This window comes from Ovis canadensis, chromosome 10, assembly GCF_042477335.2.
Source record: "Ovis canadensis isolate MfBH-ARS-UI-01 breed Bighorn chromosome 10, ARS-UI_OviCan_v2, whole genome shotgun sequence".
NCBI lineage: Eukaryota > Metazoa > Chordata > Mammalia > Artiodactyla > Bovidae > Ovis > Ovis canadensis.
In genome coordinates, this window is record NC_091254.1 from 34,928,855 (window position 1) to 34,948,197 (window position 19,343).

The window sequence follows — 19,343 nt, forward strand, 5'->3', positions numbered from 1 at the left end:
TAACATAAAGTGGTGGCTGCACCTTGATCTTCCCGGTGTATGCATTGTTGGTTTCTTAAATCACTTAGCACACCATTTGTCTGTGTTCCCAGACTCACAGATGAAATATCACATGCATTCCCTCCCACCGTGAAGCCAAACCCAGATAAATTTTGAGTCCATAGCATAAGCCCTCCAAGATCCTCACATCTCGCTTTGCTTGTTTCCTAGGAGACGAAGCTGTGCAGCTAGTTACTATTCCAAAGCACACAGCCAGATTCCCATCACTATGATATATTCCATTTTCTATTCAATTTCATCCCCAGGAGGAAACTCAGGGGTTATATGGAATTGCACATCTAGACTTGCCCTCCTGTCAAACATTAATAGGATCATGGAATCATAATGCAGAGAGAGACTGGGGAACTCATGGAATCATTTCACTCCCCATCAGCAGGAGAACGTTTAACCTAACCCTGAGGAACCAACGAATCCCCGTATTTAATAGACAGCTCCTTTCTCCTCCACAAGAGAAGATCCGACAACCTCCGGCAGACAGTTCTCAGTGCTTAGCAACCTCTACCCTGCGAGAATCCTGGGTGACACGCCATCAACACCCATCACAGTAGGAGACTGCTCGTCAAAGACAGACTGGGAAGAAAATGATCTCATTCACTTACAGACGATTCTGGTATAATATTTTGAATTCTGGAAAATATGGTGGAAAAGTGAAGGCATCAAAACACAGCCAGTTCACAATATAATGTTTTCCACATTAGATTACTCACATTGGGCAGAGTCCAGAGGTTGCTTGGGTCAACTCTTGAGGAGCTGTGGGAATTAACCACTGTCACTCTGTACCCTTTTTTTGTTTGGTTTTTTTTTTTTTTTTGGTCATGCTTTTTCCAGTAAATAAATCTCCCAGTGGGATGAAACAATTATTTGAACTGTGTCTGCTCTGTAACATATTCTGCCTTGTCCACGATGAATGTTTTAATGAAAACTAAGTCATTTTTAAAAGGAGAGTGAACATCTTTGAAAAGTTTTCTAGTATCCTCCAAGGGATTACCAAATGTGTCAGGACATCCATCGCTCACGTACTGAGTCACCCTTTCAGTAACATTGGCAGAATACCTACTGTGTGCTAGGCTCAGTGTTAAGTGCTCGGCGTAGAGACATCTGTTCTAAGGACATCCTGTGTCAACCACTCCCATCAACAGTGAAGGTACCACGGTGAGAGGAAATTATTTGATCGTCATGAAACTTCTCAGTTAGAGGTAGTTGTTGCTCAGTTGCCAAGTCGTGTCCAGCTCTTTGTGACTCCATGGACTGTAGCACACCAGGCTTCCCTGTCCTTCACTATCTCCTGGAACTTGTTCAAACTCATTTAGAGGTAGAAAGAGAGAATGAGCAAAGTACCATACAAACAAATACAGAATGATTGCTATGTTAAGATCCTCTGAAAGCAGAAATGAGGAATCCATTTAATGAGGCACGAAATAACGACTGAGGCAATCGGATGACCAAGTGAACCAGGTGAGAAGCTTCCCAGATAGAGAAACTGGCATGGCAGGGCCCCTGTGCCTGGAGGGAAAGTCTAGCTGGTCATCAGTAGCAGTAGCATTCGTCATTCAGTTGTGTCCGGCTCCTTGTGAGCCCATGCACAGCAGCCCGCCAGGCTCCTCTGTCCATGGGATTCTCCAGGCAAGAATAGTAGGGTGGGTTGCCATGCCCTTCTCCAGGGGATCTTTTAGACCCAGGGTCAAACCCAGGTCTCCTGCTTTGCAGGCAGATTCTTTACCATCTGAGCCACCAGGGAAGCCCACTTTGATCATTGGAGAAACTAAAAACAGGCCAGTGTAGTCAAGCACAGAGAATGCAGAGAGAACGGCAGGGTTGGGGAACAGTGATGACATGTGGGTGGAGGTTTGGTACAATTCTGGTCTCCATCATAAGAGCAACAGGAGTGTCATGGCAGTCCGAACGCAGGTTGGAGAAGAATTTCCCAACAGAGCATTTCAGAAGGGAGTGAGTTTATTAAGAGCAATGGAGCAGAGATAATGTGGGCGTTGCGAGCACAGCAGGGCAACCTCCTGACAGATCAGGAAGAGTTGGCTTTTCCTGGTTAGTGGCCAATGTTTATAGCCTCAAGGCAAAGAAAATGTCTGCTGGAAGGGCAGCATTAGGTGACTGGTTAGGGCGCTATAGAGTAAGTACTGGAGTGGGCATTTCTGCCTAATTCAGGGTCAAGAAGTCTGCTGGTGATGATGGCAGGTGGGGCAGGGGGGATGCTTTTGCCAATGGTTACAAAGGGGCTTGGTCAGCTTCAGAGATGACCTTGGTTCTGGGTTCTGTGTCTGTAGCCTTGGGACAGGACTCCACAGGAAGCTCTTCCAGTCCTTCAGAATGTAGGGCAGGTGCTGCAGTCAGACCTGTCTCTCAGGAAGAGCACTCTGGCTACAGTACGGCGACTAAACGAGAGAGGCAGCAAGGGATGTGGGCGCCATTGGAAGATCAGTGTAATAAGCTAGCCTAGAGGGAAGGGAGGAATGGACCAGGATGATGGCAGTGGATTTTAAGATGAGAGAAAATGTTAGGGTGCATCTAGCAAGCAAGAGGCTGAAGGCCAAAGAATTGATGCTTTTAAATTGTGGTGTTGGAGAAGACTCTTGAGAGCCCCCTGGAGATCAAGTCAGTCCATCCTAAAGGAAATAAATCCTGAATATTCATTGGAAGAACTGATGCTGAAGCTGAAGCTCCAATACTTTGGCCACCTGATGCGAAGAGTCAACTCATTGGAAAGGACTGGTGGGAAAGATGGGAGACAAAAAGGAGAAAGGGGGTGGTAGAGGATGAGATGGTTCGATAGCATCACTGACTCAATGGACATGAATTTGAGCAAACTCTTTGAGGTAGTGGGAGACAGAGGAGCCTGGCATGCTACAGTCCATGGGGTTACAAAGAGTCAGACATGACTTAGTGGCTGAAAAATAACAGCAAGCAGTAAGCAGAGGGTTCAAGTGTTTGTCTATATTTTGTAAGTAGAGGGTGGTCATGAAAATTCTTAAAGCTGCAAATCCATCCAGAGCTTAAAGGGTGGCTCAACTCTGAGATACATAAATAGAAATCTTCATGAGGTTAAGGACCAGATGGGGAGACAGAAATGGGAGTTGGAAGGATGAGAACATAAATTTGTATCTTGGAGTTTTAAATGGCCATTGGAACAGCTGTAAAATGATAGCAGTATTGGAAAGGGTGATTGTGAGCCAAATGTCCAAGTCCCCGTTGGACCAGAGAAGGAACCAGCAAGACTTTAATATCAACCCACCAGGAGCAAGGGGACCGGGAATGGTGGGAAGGGGGCAGAAGGAAGGGCGGAACAGCCTAGACTTCAAAGAAGACAGGTCTCTGCCCTTCCCCTTTCTGTCTGGTTGGTGAGTTCTATGCCCTCCTCAGGTCTCAACTTACACTTTCTATTCTGCGAAACTTCTCTTATCCCTTCCTCATCATCCCCCTCCCGCTGCTCTCTCTCTCAAGATGTATTGTCTCCTCCATTCCACGGGCCCTAATAGCTTCTTGTACAAGTTTTAAAACTGATTTATACACATACTGATTATGTCATAGTGAGGTTTGGGGTTTACTTGCCTGAATCCCCCAGTCATGACATCAGGGTTCAAGGGCAGGGGCTCTGTCTTATTTGAACCAGATCCATTAGGATACTCAAGTCAGTGTCTTTGGAGGAGAGAGCAAGTGTGTGGTATTTGCATGAAAGGGGGCGGGTGCATTTGGACAGAAGGTGAGAGAGCTCATGGAGACAGAAAGACTTGGAAGCTGACTATTGAGCAAAATGATGATTAATGTTAATACCCAAAGTCCCCACGTGCCAGACACTACCTCTGTAATAACTGCTCCATCCTCACAAGCCCTTAGAGTGCCTGCAATACAAACAAAGAAACTGATGGTCAGAGAGGTTACAAAACTTGCCCCAGATTATAAACCTAGGTAAGTCATAGACTGTTGAGTTTGAACTCAACGGTCTGGCAGGGATCAAAACTCAAATCTACCCACTGCACTTACCATCCCGCCTCCTACATGAGATGTGTTTGAAAGCAGTGTTATGGACTACATTTTGCACCTGCAAATTCACATATTGGCGCCCTAACCCTCAGTGCCCCAGAAGGTGACCGGATTTGGAGTTAAAGTCCTTAGGGAAATAAATTAAAATGAGGCCATTTAGGGTGGGCCCTAGTTGCTCAGATGATAAAGAATCTGCCTGCAATGCAGGAGACCTGGGTTCAACCCCTGGGTCAGGAAGGTCCCCTGAGGAAGGGCATGGCAACCCACTCCAGTATTCTTGCCTGGAGAATCACATGGGCAGAGGAGCCTGGTGGGCTACAGTCCATGGGTTTCCAAAGAATCAGATATGACTAAGTGACTAATTCAATCTCACTGATGTCTTTACAAAGAGAGGAAATTTGGACACACTCAAAGACACCAGAGATGTGTACACTGAGGAATGAGCACGTGAGGGTGCAGAGAGAAGGCCAGGGACCTCAGGAGAAACCGCATCTGCCAACACCTGGATCTTGGACTTGCAGCTTCTTCCAGAGCTGTGAGAAAGTAAACTCCTGCTGTTGAAGGCCCCCAGTGTGTAGTATTTTGTTATGGCCACCCTAAGAAATGAACGCAGGCAGGCAGAATAGTGGAAGATTGGGTCCCTGAAGGAAAGTGTGAGGACACGAAGACAGAGAGCTAACATCCCACGAGCTAACATCCCACAGTTCCCAAGGGCACAGCCCTCCTCTCAGGGGCCTGGAGGGCAGTGTCCTGAGTCTAATATTTCCCTATATTTATAAATCTCCACAGCACTTTTCCAGAAGTCTTTCAGGTTCCCATCTCATTTTTTGCTCACCACCAGGCAGTTGGAGGGGTAACGGTGGGCACAATGTGGGGTGTCTGGCCTTGGACTCTGGGTATACCCCATAATGCAAAGGCTGAGAGTTCTTTGGAGGCTCCAAGGCAGGACCACTCTCTCTGTTCTTCCCTATCCAAGCAGAGTCATTTATGTTTTAATAAGATTATTTTCCAACGCAACAGTTTATCTTTAGTTTCATTTATCCCTTTGCCATCTGGTCCCCTTATGCTTGCCTGTAAGGCTAGTGGCTTTCTTTGTCTCAGTAGATTTGTCAATAGTTTATAATTTTTCTTGTCATGATCATAATATTTATTTTTCACATCAGACAAACTCTTCTGGAGTCTTGGAAGAAAGAGAATTTTTTTCCCATGTCTCTCTTTAACCTGAATTTTTATTTCTGGGAATTTTTTTTTTTTTTTTTTTTTTTTTGCCACATCACACAGCATGTGCGATCCTGACTAGGGATCAAACCTGCACCCTCTGCAGTGGAAGCCCAGGGTCTTAACCACTGGACTCCCAGGGAAGTCCTGAAAATCTATTTTTTAAAAATAAAGAATTAAATAAAAATGAATGAGCAAAACTTCTCAAACCAACATATCTCCCAGTTCAATTTGCTAATAGATACCATAAGCCAGAATTTCACTTAAAGAACAATCTTAGGTCAGGGTGGCCATACAACAAGAGATCCAGAAGATTTAGACTCATGCAATGAGATGGCCTAACTTCCCTCTGAACTGAAACTCAAACCCAAGCAAATCCCATGCCTAGATTTTAATTTTTTTTTAATGTTGCAACCTCTAACCCTTAGATTTCTTATCTTAAAGCTTTGTTGTTGCCATTTAGTCACTAAGTCATGTCTAACACTTCTTGCAACCCCATGGGTAGCCTGCAGGCTCCTAAGTCCATGGAATTCTCCAGGCAAGAATACTGGAATAAGTTGCCATTTCCTGCTCCAGGGAATCTTCCTGACCCAGGGATCAAATCCATGTCTCCTGCCACCAGGCAAGTTCCATCTTAAAGCTACTTCTCTTTCACTAACTCCTTTGGCACTCTCCCTATTGTTTTTTGATTACTAGTCTATCTCTTTCACTGACAAAATTGATGCTCTTTTCTATCAGATTATTTTGAGTTTCTTCCTTCAGTAAGGGCATTGATATTCCAGTCCTACTCTAATAGACAAAGGCATCAGGTCAGGTGAGGGGGTGGGGGTCTGGGGTGGGGATGGGGGTGAGTGGGAGGGAGGCAGGTTTCCTCAAAGAAAGCTTGGCTTGGTGGAAAGGCCAGCCCTGCCAGTGGGTCTGGAACAAGATGAACTGTCCTCTCCCAACCTCAAAAGCTTCATGAGGCCAGCCACGGCCTCTGACTTGTTCACCAGGGTGTCCCCGGCACCCGGCCACTGCCTGACACACAACAAGTGCCCAACATATAAATGGATGGATAGTCTTTTTCTAACGCACCACCGTATGCAGCAGCATCCACAGAGGCTGAAAACAGTATCCTGGGTGAAATCCAACAAGAGATTGTGTTCAGATCTCTCTGAGAAAAAGTGATTGAAAAAAAACCAGTGACACCTGTGATCATATGCTTCACAGTTTCTAGAGGGCTTCAAACCTCTTGTGAGATTTATAGCAGCAAGCCCAGCTTTTAGAAGTTTTTAAAATTAATTCATTTATTTTAATTGGAGGATAATTACAACATTGTGATGGACTCTGCCATTCATCAGCATGAATCGGCCACAGGCATACGTGTGACCCCCTCCCTCCTGAACCCCCTCCCACCTCCCTCTCCCCACCCCTCAGAGCACTGGCTTTGGGTGCCCTGCGTCATCCTTCAAACTCCCGCTCACTGTCTATTTTACACAGGGTAATGTGTATGTTTCAATGCTATTCTCTCGAATCGTCCCACCCTCTCCTTCTCCCACTGTGTCCAAAAGTCTGTTCTATATGTTTGTGTCTCCTTTGCTGCCTGGCATGTACTATCATCTTTCTAGATTCAGAATTATCTTTCTAGATTCCATATATATGCATCACTACCCAACAGCCTCATTTGAAGGACAACGGAAGCCCCACAGTTTTGTGTGAGGATTAAAGAGCTTGTGCGTGGAAGGCCTGTACTTCAATGCCTGATGTATTGTGAGCGCGTCTGAAACAGCTGATGATCTACACTGTTGCTCTAGTGACTTGATGAATTCTGATTAGAAATCAGCTTTCAGGTTTCCTGGCCTATGACACCCTGCCTCAGTGTTCCTCCCACACTGGCCTCAGACTCCAGTGGGAACATCTTTAAGGGGTTTGGACAGGACATGCCAAGCAGACCAGGGACACTCCTCTGCCCATATCTTATAGGGGGGAGGGGGAGGGTGTTGCACCCCCACAATTAAAGTGATCAATGTTAAATAGCTGGAAGGAGAGCTCAGGAATCATGTAAAGGTTATGGGCAAGATATCCTTTGGTGACCACTACAAGGTCCTCTTACCAAAAAAATAACAAAGTGAGGCTCCTGAGACCCAAAGACTTAAGGGAGAGCCCAGCTGGATACTCGTGCTCAGAGGGACAGTGAGTACTGTTCACAACTTTTCTCTTCCTGATAATAAATGCACCATTACTGAGTCACCGTCGGGGGCCGTGCCAATGAAAAATAACACTGTGTCCCCTGCAATCAAGGGGAGCTGGATCAACCCATCATTTGAGACGTGGTCCAGGTTTTTACCTAATTTGACCTTTCTCTGGATATTTGAGAAATAGGAGAATAGAAATCAGGAGAAGCAGGAGACAAGGGTTCAGTCTCTAGGTTGAGAAGATCCCCTGGAGGAGGGCATGGCAACCCACTCCAGTACTCTTGCCTGGAGAATTCCATGGACAGAGGAGCCTGGCAGGCTATAGTTCGTGGGGTCGCAAAGAGTCGGACACGACTGAAGAGACGCATGAAAATAATTTAAGCAGCATCTCATTTTCTAAGGACCATGCTAATTTCACTGTTTCTGCTCTGCTCTTTTTCTTAGTGTCCTCTTCCTGAGGGTGTGACGGCCGGCCCTTTGGCCTTCCTGGCAGATGACAAGGACTCCATCCACATTCAATGGGTCACCTGGCTCCTCTGCTCATTCACTGAGTGGCCTGGGCCAAGGCCCTTGAACTCACTGGGATTTAGTTTCCTCAAGTGCCAAGTGAAAAAATAAATCTACTTCAGAGAATTTTGCCCAGGATTAAATGAGGTGACAATATGAATTGCCTCGACACAAAATAGACAAAGGTAGGTGCCCTTGAGGCTGTTAAGGAGAACAAGACGGCTGAATGTTCATTATCTTATGGCTCTTGTTCAGTTCCTCAGTTGTGTCCGACTCTTTGCGACCTCATGGACCGCAGCACACCAGGCTTCCCTGTCCTTCACTATCCTCCAGAGTTTTCTCAAACTCATGTCCATTGAGTCAGTGATGCCATTTAACCATCTCGTCCTCTGCCGTCCCCCTCTCCTCCTGCCTTCGATCTTTCCCAGCATCAGGGGCTTTTCCAATGAGTCAGTTCTTCTCATCAGGTGGCCAAAGTATTGGAGCTTCAGCTTCAGCATCAGTCCTTCCAGTGAATATTCAAAGTTGATTTCCATTATACTTACTTATTTAGCCCCTTTTATCAGCCCTTAAATCTGGTTTCATGGACAGTCTTTGTTCTACGACTTTTCAAATAGACTACAATGGTCTTTTGATTTCCGGGAGATGGCATATTTATGCAGAAATGCCTCACTGTCATTTTTCCCATTTGGGGTCCTTCTGGTCCCTCCCGCTTCCCTCCGTCTCTAATCAGATGCGCAGTGCTCTGTCCTGCCGCGCTCTTGCTGGTCTCTGCACCAGGAGAGCTCTCCTTACTACCTCCCCTACCCCAGGCTGTGGCTGCTTTCCCTTCATTCACTCAGCAGGTGTCTATTGCTCCAAGGACTATTCCAGGTACTGGGGATAAAGCAGTGAACAAAACAGAGACCCTGCTCTCCTGGAGCTGGCGTTCCATGAGTAGGATTAGGGCGGGAAGAAGAGGTCATCAGTCAATAAATCTGTCATATATCAAGCGCTGGTAGGATTATAAGAAGGAACACAACAGGGTAAGGGAACACTGTGATGCAAGTTTACTAAGGGAGGGCTCTCTGATCAGGGGCCATTTGAAAGGAGTCCTTTAAGTCCAATGTTTTCTTAAATTTTATTTATTTTTAATTAGAGGATAATTGCTTTACAATGTTGTGTTCGTCTTTCTGCCGTACATACAGCAACATGAATCCCCTGTAAGCAAACGTATGTTCAGGGCCTCCCAGATGGCTCAGTGGTAAAGAATCTGCCTTCAACGCAGGAGACCCAGGTTCGATCGCTGGGTTGAGAAGATGCGCTCGAGGAGGGCATGGCAACACACTCCAGTATTCTTGCCTGAAGAATCCCATGGACAGAGGAGTCTGGTGGGCTACAGTCCACGGGGTTGCAAAGAGTTGGACATAGCTGAGGCAACTGAGCATGCAGGCACGCATACATATGCTCTTGAGGCTCCCTCCCACCCCCCCACCCCAACCCACCCCTCTGGGCTGTCACAGGGCACCAGGTTGAGCTTCCTGTGTTATACAGAAACTTCCCATTAGCTATCTGTTTTGCATATGGTTATGTATATATTTCAGTGCTTCTCTCTCAATTCATCCCACCCTCGCCTGTCCCTGCTGTGTCTATAAGTCTGTTCTCTGAACAGAGTCCTGAAAGATAATGTGGCAAGAGCCTTGTAGAAAATTTGGGAGCAATTATTCCAGGGAGCAAAAACAGAAAGTGCAAAGACCCTGAAGCAGAAGAGGGCTGAATATCCCTTCCTGAGAGAGCATTCCCTGACATTCCAACTTGAATTACGTTCTCTCTCAGGACACACTGTTCTTTTTCTTCATAGCATCCATCTTCATTCATGTTATATATATATATATTTTAATATATACTTATTTCATCACTCATCCTTATAAGGAGAGAGATTATAAGCTCTGTGAGGGCAAGCATAATATCCACTGCTGTTTTCCTTCATTTATATATCCAGAGCTCAGCCTTCTAACTGGTAATTTATTGACTGTACCAATAAATTGAAGCTGGTCATTAATGGCATTGTGCTGTAAATCTCTTACAACAATTCTTTTGTCTGAGAATTTCCTTTTAGAAATCAGTATATGGGGGGGTGGGGTGGCAGTGAGGGGGATCTCCTTTGAAGAATTGACATGCTCCTTCTTTCAGCTAACGAGTACAAATTGAGTATAATATTTCAATCTCTATTTTGTGTGCAGGGAATTTTATGCTCAGCAAGGACAATTCAGTTAAGACTTGGGGTTGGCATATTTACCTATGTTTTTTTCTTGCTGAGATTGCATGTCTATTCTTCTTTGGTTTAGTTAGATCTCTGTGTTGTGTAATTTAATTAAGAATCAAAGGGAGTGACATTTAAGTAAGTAGGAAGGAAGAACAGAAGGGAGAGGAGAGGGAGAGAGGAAAGAAAAATAGATTCCCCTTCTTGAAACCACTTGTCACTGCTTTGCAAATCGAGACTGGGACTGTAGCTAGCTCATGCTTTAGAAGTAACGATGGCTGCCTAGGACTTAGTGCTTATCAGGACCAACACTACATATTCTTACATATGATCTCATTAAATTCACAACATGCTATAGGGTAGATATCAACAGTCCAATCTTATAAAGAAGTAAATCAAAGCTCAAAGAGGCGAAATAACCTGTCTCAAAAAAGAAGAAACTAAATGAGTGCCTTCCTATGCCTTGGGCAGGGTTGTCAGAATTAAATCCAAGTAGGTTTGCTCCTTCCTGACCCCAAACTCTATCCAGCCTCACCCTAAGGGGAAGAGATCCCCTTCAATAGTGATCATTAGCTCACCCCAGGGGCCGAGCAGGGTATTTTACAAACATCCATTATCTCCCTACAGCAGCAACCCCTGAATGCAGGTGCCTGCAATTGTCTTCAAGTTATTTTTAAAGGCCTTTTTTTTTTTTTTTTTTTAACTAGCAAAAGGTAGCTCAGATGGTAAAGAATCTGCCTGCAATGCAGGAAACGCTGTTCAATCCCTGGATTGGAAAGATACCCTGGAGAAGGGAATGGCAACCCAGTATCCTTGCCTGGAGGATTCCACAGACAGAGGAGGCCTGCAGTCCATGGGGTTGCAAAGAGCCGGACACGGCTGAGAGACCAGCACACAAAATGACATGACACTAGCTGTAAACTGGCAAGTTGGCAGCGGGAAGCCGCTCAGACCTGTGCTAAAGGAGGTGATAATGAATTCAGTGTTGGCAGTTCTGAGGGAACTGTGAGAAAACACCTAGATGCTCTAGAAGTAAAACAGGTTTCTCCTCGCTTTCACCGTGCGCCCTGCTGTTTCTCCGTGGGAATTGCTACGCCGCCGGGGCTCAGGAACCTCCCCGCGATCCCTAGGAATCTGAATTCCAGGACTGTGGGCCCAGGGGAGAGGCGCCGCTCACTCACAGGGCTCACTAGCGAGGCACTCATTTCTACTTTCTTCTTTCTTAAGACAAGTTATTTAACCTCTTTGAGCTTTGATTTACTTACCTGTAAGACTGGACTGTTGATATCGATCCTATAGCTTGTTGTGAATTTAATGAGATTATATGTAAGAATATGTAGCGCTGGTCTTGATAAGCGGTGACAAAGCACAGACAGGAACACGCGCCCAGCAAACACCCAGAAGTGTACACCGACCAGTATCACATGCCTCACCCACCCACCCACAACAAACCACAAGTGCACGAGACCGCACAGACCTCACCCACTCCTGCACTCACACCACACACCGGCACGCAACATGCGGGCTCATGCGAGCTCGCGCACACGCTCACATCCGATGCACACACCCTCTCGCGCGCGCACCTACGCTCGCTCACAGGCACATACTTTCTTGCGTGCGCACAGACTCCGCGCAGACACGCGCGCGCGCTCACACCACGTGCACACGCCCTCTTGCGTACGCACACACCCTCTGGCGCGCGCACACGCTCGCTCGGCATCCGCGAGGGGCGGAACGCGAGCAGCCCCCGGGGGCCCGGCTGGGCGCGGCCAGGAGAGGGCGCGGCGCGGGGCGGTGCCGGAGTTGTTTGCCGGAGCCCCGGCCGCCAGACTCTCCGGGAGAGCCCCGCCAGCTCGCGCCGGGCCGGGTTGAGCAGGGCCGCCCGGGTCACGCCGGCGCTCGCGACCGAAGCGCGGCGGGGAGCGCACCATGGACCCCAAGGCGGGTGGCGGCGAGGAGGATGACTGCGTGGACTCGGGCGCCGAGACTGGAGGGTGAGCCGCGCGGACAGGGCCGGGCAGGGGGCGAGGGGGGGCACTCTCCGAGTTGCGCGGCGGCTCTTCCCGGCCGGGGACCTTCCTGGACCGCGCGCCGGAGTCGCTTGGGTTGGCCTTGGGCCACGAGGGCTGCTCCTGCCTCCGGGTCCCTCGGGGAAGCCGGAGGGGCTGAGGTGAGCCCATCTGGGTGGGCCTTGAGAACAGAACGGCGTGGTTCGTGGCTGCCCGGGTCAGGGCGGTCCCCTCCCTGAGGGGCAGGAAAGTGGACGGACTCTAGGTTCAGAGTAACCCCACACCGCCCCAGCCCCTCCTGCCCCCCGCTGTCACTGAGATGATGCAGCGTGCAGTGCAAATGCAGCGTCCCCCCGTATCCTTCTTAGACCAGGGATGCGCTTGCACTTGTTTCCACCTTCCGCGAGGACTTTCTTCCTGTAACTCCGGGGCCCCCTGGAGTCCAGGATGGGGGCTTGGGGATGTGAAGTAAAGAGGGTAGGACACGTGAGACCTAGAAGTCTTTCAGAAGTCGCCTAAGAGAAAGGCGTTTCTCATTTTATGGCTTGATTGTGCTTGGCGAGACGCTCTGTCTCCGCAACCCCTCCGCTGCCCAGCCGAAACTTCCTCGCCTCTTGCGCACCTGTGCCAGCTGGAAGCACTAGCCTTGAACACAGGTGGGGTGAGGATAGTGCTATGATCTAGCCCTGTTTATTATTATTATTAATATCCTCTTCGCTTCAGCTGACTCAATTAGCCCAAACCTTTGGAGACTCATATAATTAACCCTCTCCCACCAACACTGTTTTCCTGAGTAGGACAAAAGACTGAATGTCTTTTAGGAGACGGAAGTCATTGTAAAGGCTCCCGCCCAGCCCCTATCTCTAGAGGACTTCCCGGTGAAGAGTCAGTGCTACATCCCGGATGAAGGTACCGACCCAGAAGGAAAAGGTGTCTTTTCCTATCAGCGGTAGCCCCGGGGGAGGGGGCGGTTGGGAGGACTGGAGCTGCCCAGAGCACAGAAAGCCTCATTCCTGGCAGGTTGAGGGGGAGGGGGGCAATTCAGAATAATCTCAGGATTTGGCAACCCTGGGAGGACAGGAAGAGAGTCCAGGTCCAGAATGGACCCAGGGTCTGACCTGACTCCGGGAGAGTCTCCCTAGGCAGCCCCTCCTGCCCGCCCACCCCACCCTCACTTGCAGCCTCCACCCACTCTAGCCCACATCTGAGACTTTACTGCCCCAGAGCATTTACATGCTATGTGCTTTCCTTGTTACCCACACTTGTGATCACTAAGGGTTCACTACAGAACCTTCCAGTGTTGCAACCTGATTCCAAATACTGAACTCCTGTGCTTCCTCCCACACTCTGTATATGTGACATTTATCCGCTTTAATCAGACATTCTTGGCTTCCTGCCCCTCACCATCCCAATCTTTAGTTAGCTAGACCATGAGTAGAAGGAACAAAGCAAAATTAACCAGCTTATTTTCAGCTGGGTTAAATAAAGCATAAGCTGGTCCATTGGTTTTCAATTTGCGGAACTCACGTAAAACAGGTCTTTTTTGCAAGGGCTGTCTTGAAGAAGTGCAGAGGAAGCCCTGAACCAGAAGTGTCACACACACACACACACACACACACACTCCCAAGGAACAGCATGACAGCTGTCAGGGCTCCTGGGAGGGGTTCGCTGAGCATTCTGCCACCTCTCCGCCTCTGTCATAATGTGTATGTTAATAGGACAGAATTGTTTGAAGAATTCTTATTACTTTCATAGCATTCTTAAAGCTAAAGTGGCATACATTTAAGTGAAATAGTTTAGGCTATTTCTGTTAATCTAGTATTTGCCACTTACTCATATATCCTTTAAAGTTGAGTTTACTTATTTAAAAAAACTGTCCATAGTTTTCCTGCTTTTCCAGCGCTTACCCCCTCTTACCCTATCCAGCTTTTGTATAGCTGCCTATGGAGACTGTGCAGAAAACATGTAGAAAGCATTCAGTATGTGTTTGCTTCCCAGGTGGCACTAGTGGTAAAGAACCCACCTGCCAATGCAGGAGACGTAAGAGACTCGGGTTCAATCCCTGGGTTGGGAAGATCCCCTGGAGGAGGGCATGGCAACACACTCCAGTGTTCTAGCCTGGAGAATCCCATGGACAGAGGAGCCTGGTGGGCTACAGTCCACGGGGTCACAAAGGGTCGGACACGACTGAGGCGACTTAGCACATTTTTAAAATGCAAATCTGATCATGTCTCTCTGCCTTGCAAGCTTTTAGAGGTTCTGTTGTCTACAAAGTACAACCCTGGCCCACAAGCCCCAGGGTTGTGCAGTACCCCCCAACCCCCACTGTCTGGCCCTTTCACTTGACAGGCCCATCCTTGCACCCTGCATCTGACCACATCAGCTGGATTTTCTTCAGTTCCCTCGCCTGTGCCAAGCTGCCCTCTTTGCCTGCTGGGCCCTTCTCCACCTGGCATGCCTGTCTGCCAGGTGAAACGCTACTCTTCTTTCAAGAGTCAGCTCAAGTGACACATCCTCTAAGACAAGGAGTCTTAATTTGGGGTGCATGAATTGTTTTGAGCTGTAAGCAAAATGATGGGCTTTGTGCGGTTTTATGAGAAGACACTATTTTTCATCAGAGTCTCAGAGTAGCCCTTGATCCCCTCCAAACCAAGTTTGGGCAGGGTATGAGAAGTTTCCTCTTCAACATGCTGTTCTTGAAGTATTGGGAGACATCCAAGGAAAGACAGGGAGTCAGCAGTCAGGTAATCTACCTAGAGAGGAGGGCTGCAGGATGGCATTGCATTTGGGAACTGCCAGCCTAAAAATGGCAATTAAAGCCTTCAGAGTGGATTAAATCGACTAAAGGTCATAGCAAACACATGCCTGGCATTTACTATGTGCCAGGTATCATTCTAAGACTTGTGCTGTGCTAAGTCCCTTCAAGTGTGTCCAACTCTTTGCGACCATATGGGCTATAGCCCTCCAGGCTTCTCTTGTCCGTGGGATTCTCCAGGGAAGAATACTGGTGTGAGTTGCCACTTCCTTCTCCAGGGGATCTTCCTGACCCAGGGATTGAACCCATGTCTCTTATGTCTCCTGCATTGCAGGAGGGTTCTTTACCACTAGGGCCACCTGGGAAGTTTCATTGTTGTTCAGTCGCCCACAGTCACCCAGTTATGTCTGACTCTTTGCGACCCTGTGAACTGCAGCATGCCAGGCCTCCTTGTCCCTTACCATCTCCCAGAGTTTGCCCAAGTTCATGTCCATTGCATCAGTGACGCCAGCCAGCCCTCTCATCCTCTGGTGCCCTCTTCTCCTTCTGCCCTCAATCTTTCCCAACATCCCTGTTTCATTAACTCATTTAATCCTTCAACGGCTCTGGGAAGCAGGTGCTATTGAAGGCAAACCTTGCAAAACTACGATATTTAAATGTCAGGTAAAGGAGGATAGAAAAAGGAGGAAGGAGGCATAGAGTGAAGAAAGGAGAGGGGTGCCCTGGAAGCCAAGGGGAAAAAAAGGAAAGAGATAAGCTATGCTACTGAGAAATGAATCAGGAGGAAGGTAAAGTGTCTTCTCTTTTTTGTACATTTTTGGCTGTGCTGGGTCGTCATTGCTCCACGTGGGCTTTCTCTAGTTGCCGCGCACTGTGGTGGCTTCTCTTGCTGTGGAGCACAGGCTCCTGGGCTCAGGCTTCGGTAGTTGCAGCCCGTGAGCTTAGTTGTTCTGCTCCATGTGGAATCTTCCCGGACCTGGGATCGAACCCATGTCCCCTGCATTGGCAGATGGATTCTTAACCACTGGACCATGAGAGAAGTCCGGAAGTGTCTTCTTTGTAAACGGAGATGATGAAGAGAAGGGGGAGTAGTAGTTGATGGAGGAGAAGTGGGTGCAAAAGCCAGGTTGGCGTGAGGGGAGAGGAGAGGCAGTAGCTGGGAGGGGGGAATGGGATGAGGGAAGGAGTCTTCAATATAAGCAATAATCGGTGGTAAATGCTCACAGAAAGGATTCTGTGAATGAGAAAGGCTAACTGTATAGGAGAAAGATGTATATCTGTAATGTCAGCTTTCTAAAAAGGTGGGGGCAGATGGACCTTGGACCAGCTGGACAAATTGGCTTTGGAAAGAGCGGGGACATCCTTGTTGCAATCAGCGGGAGAGAAGGGAACATGGGTTTCCACTGAGTCCAGATGCAGCCCCCAGGAGAATGGAGACCTGGCGTGGTTGTTCAGGCAAAGATGAGCGAGAAGCCAGCTGAGATCAGTGATTACATCGGAAGGTGCCAGTCTGTCTCTGTTGCAGCAGGGTTCACCTGCCTAGGGGCAGACCGAGAGAGACAGTGGGCAGCTGGGATCATCAAGGTTGGTGGGGGGACTGTTCCTAGGCTGGTGTGAGCAGAACAGAGGAGCAAGGCATTCTGGGGCTATTGCTTGAGCTGATGACTGATCCTTTCAGCAGCGCATCTGAAATCCCTCTAAGAACCTCTGTGGGTCCCACTGCCAGGGGGTGGACTGTGCTCATCCCTTTGAAAGTTACAGTCAAAAGAGCCGGCCAGCTGCGGTTTAAATGCTGGCTCCTCCACTTAGGAATTGTGGAACCTTGAGCCAGTTGCTTAACCTCTCTCTGCCCTCTGCTTTCCCTTCTGTAAACTGTGAGTGACAATAATAGTGCTCCCCTCATAGCATGGTTGTGAGGATTAAATGAGTCTATACACTTAAATTCCATGGACAGCGGAGCCTGGCGGGCTACAGTCCTTGGGGTTGCAAAGAGTCAGACACGACTGAGCAACTAACACGATTCACTTAAAGTCCCTAGAATGGTGCCTGGCATAAGTACATCCTCAGTATGAAAAATACTCCAAATGGTAAACCTGAGGATTAAAAAAAATAATATATATAGGCTGTGCTGGGTCTTCATTGCTGTGTCCAGGTTTCTCTGGTTCCTGCAGTCCTGGTTGTGGTGCTCAGGTTTCTCATTGCAGTGGCTTCTCTTCTTGCGTAGCACAGGCTCTAAGGTGTGTGGACTTCAGTAGTTGCAGTGTTCAGGCTCAGTAGCTGTGGCCCTCCGGGCATGTGGAATCTTCCAGGACCAGGGATCGAACAGGCATCCCTGGTATTGCAAGGCTGATCCTTAACCACTGGACCATGAGGGAAGCCCCTTAGAGTTTTTTTTTTTTAATGCTTTTTTTTTTTAAGTGTATTTCATTTACTTTGTTTTTTGGCTGTGCTGGGTCTTCACTGTTTTTGCACAGGCTTTTGCTGGTTGCAGCAAGTGGGGGTTACTGTTCATTGAAAGCACAGGCTTCTCATTGTGGTGGCTTCTCTTGTTACACAGGCTCCGGGGCCAGCGGGCTTCAGTAGTTCCAGCTCTCAGACTCTGGGGCACAGACTCAGTAGTTGTGGCACACGTGCTTAGTTGCTTCATGGCATGTGGAATCTTCCCAGACCAGGGATCAAACCTGTGTCCCCTGCATCGGCAGGCAGATTCTTATCCACTGTGCCACCAAGGAAGTCGTTAGAGTTTTATATAATAAGAAGGTACACCTCCAGGTGCACTCAGAACCATATATTCTGTTTCCTCATCACAGTAGAGGCTCTGATGCTTTTAAATGCCTTACAAATTAGGTCATTGTTCAGAACATCTGAAAGGCTATGGCACATGCCTCGATATGATAATTATTTTTATTTTAAAGATCAGAAAATAAAGGTTTAGAGGGTGCATGGGTTAGATTGAAGCCCAGGTCTCCAGCACACTTTCCACCTGGTAAAGTTGTCTTTCAAGGAGCAGCTGGTCTGTAATTCTTATTTTCTGTTCAAATGCTTTCTTTTGCTTGGAATGCTATCAATACCTTTGCAGTCTGACCCCTCATCATGGGCTAAGACTAAAAGCAAACTAGCATTCTGGGGTAATTGATGTCGTTTTGAAACTCGCATTCTCTAGATCCACTTGAAAACCTGCTTTGTGCGTCCATGTACCTTCTGTTAGAAAAAGATTGGCAAGTCGGCTACTGACTGTAGTCCACTATCATAAGAAACAGAATCTCTTGAACAGAGAGACAAGCAGAGTTTTGTAAACCAAAACAAAAGACTAAGATGAATGTTTTCCAATGGGTGTTTCTTTAGTGCTGTTTCCCAGATTTGGCCTTTAAGCCGCTCTTTGAAATATAACAATAGCTGATGGGTTATTTTCATTCAGAGGTTTGACCTGGCATTAATGGCAGTAATGTCAGCTGTCACTGAGCTTCTGAAAACATAGGGTCATATTATGTCCTTTATCTTTGGGTGACCTCCAACAGATGCATCACTGTGATTTCAGAGATAACCAACAATTCACAGGTCTAGAGTTTATAAACCGGTGGATGGGAAAAAAAAAATAGAGCAGATTTTTAAATGAGACATTTAAAGAACGGTAGATGGGGAAGTCTTGCATAGAAGAAAAGGCGGTCTATTAGATACTCTATTATCTTTGTGTTCAAGGTGGAGCTTGATAGCTCTAAATGACTTTGGCATCTAATTCAGTAGATGGAGAGTTCACAGATGAGGTCCATGGGGCATTGAGCTGATGTTTACCAAAATGTCAAGATCAATTTCACTGAAATGTCTAGATCAATTCTTACCCCAAGATTTCCCTGGAAAAGAGAATTTAGGAAGGTATCCATTTTAAATGAATATAAAAATTGGTCAGTAGGCTGTTGACAGTGGTAAACTATCTTAAGTGCCGACCTCTTTCTATTTAACCCCTCTATGTATAATTGTGATTAAAGTCCAGTCTAGGGACCACATATCACTTTCCGTTTAGTATTACATTACTAAATAAATGTAATGTTTGAAAATGTGTCTACTATATGTGCCAGGTATGTGAATATATATAATTTTTGTATTATCCTGCTTATCTGTATCATGTGTCCATAAATTTTTCATCCTAAAATTTGTGAGAGCATGCTTCATTCTGGGAGAGCTGAATATCTTATGCAGAGCCAGCTAGATAAATTCTTATAAATTCTTCTCACATCTCAGGATGTGAGACCAATAAATAAGATCTCCAAGATAGGGGATCCCCACTTGTTTCCTCTTACCTAAAAAACCTGGGAGTACACACCCCTCCAGAGAACCAGAGTCAGTATCCAAAATTGTTTGATGATATTTATGCACAAAAT

The 19,343-nt window shown here is 47.2% G+C and overlaps 1 protein-coding gene across 1 annotated transcript in view; it reads left to right on the plus strand.

The window, feature by feature from the left end:
• The first annotated feature begins 11,913 nt into the window (after positions 1–11,913).
• The window catches only part of FAM124A (family with sequence similarity 124 member A), a 119,637-nt gene continuing 112,207 nt past the window's right edge, over positions 11,914–19,343 (plus strand). Inside the window, exon 1 of the mRNA XM_069601371.1 lies at positions 11,914–12,194. Within this exon, the coding sequence (XP_069457472.1) occupies positions 12,130–12,194 (65 nt within the window). The 5' untranslated portion in view covers positions 11,914–12,129. The remainder of the gene's footprint in view (positions 12,195–19,343) is intronic.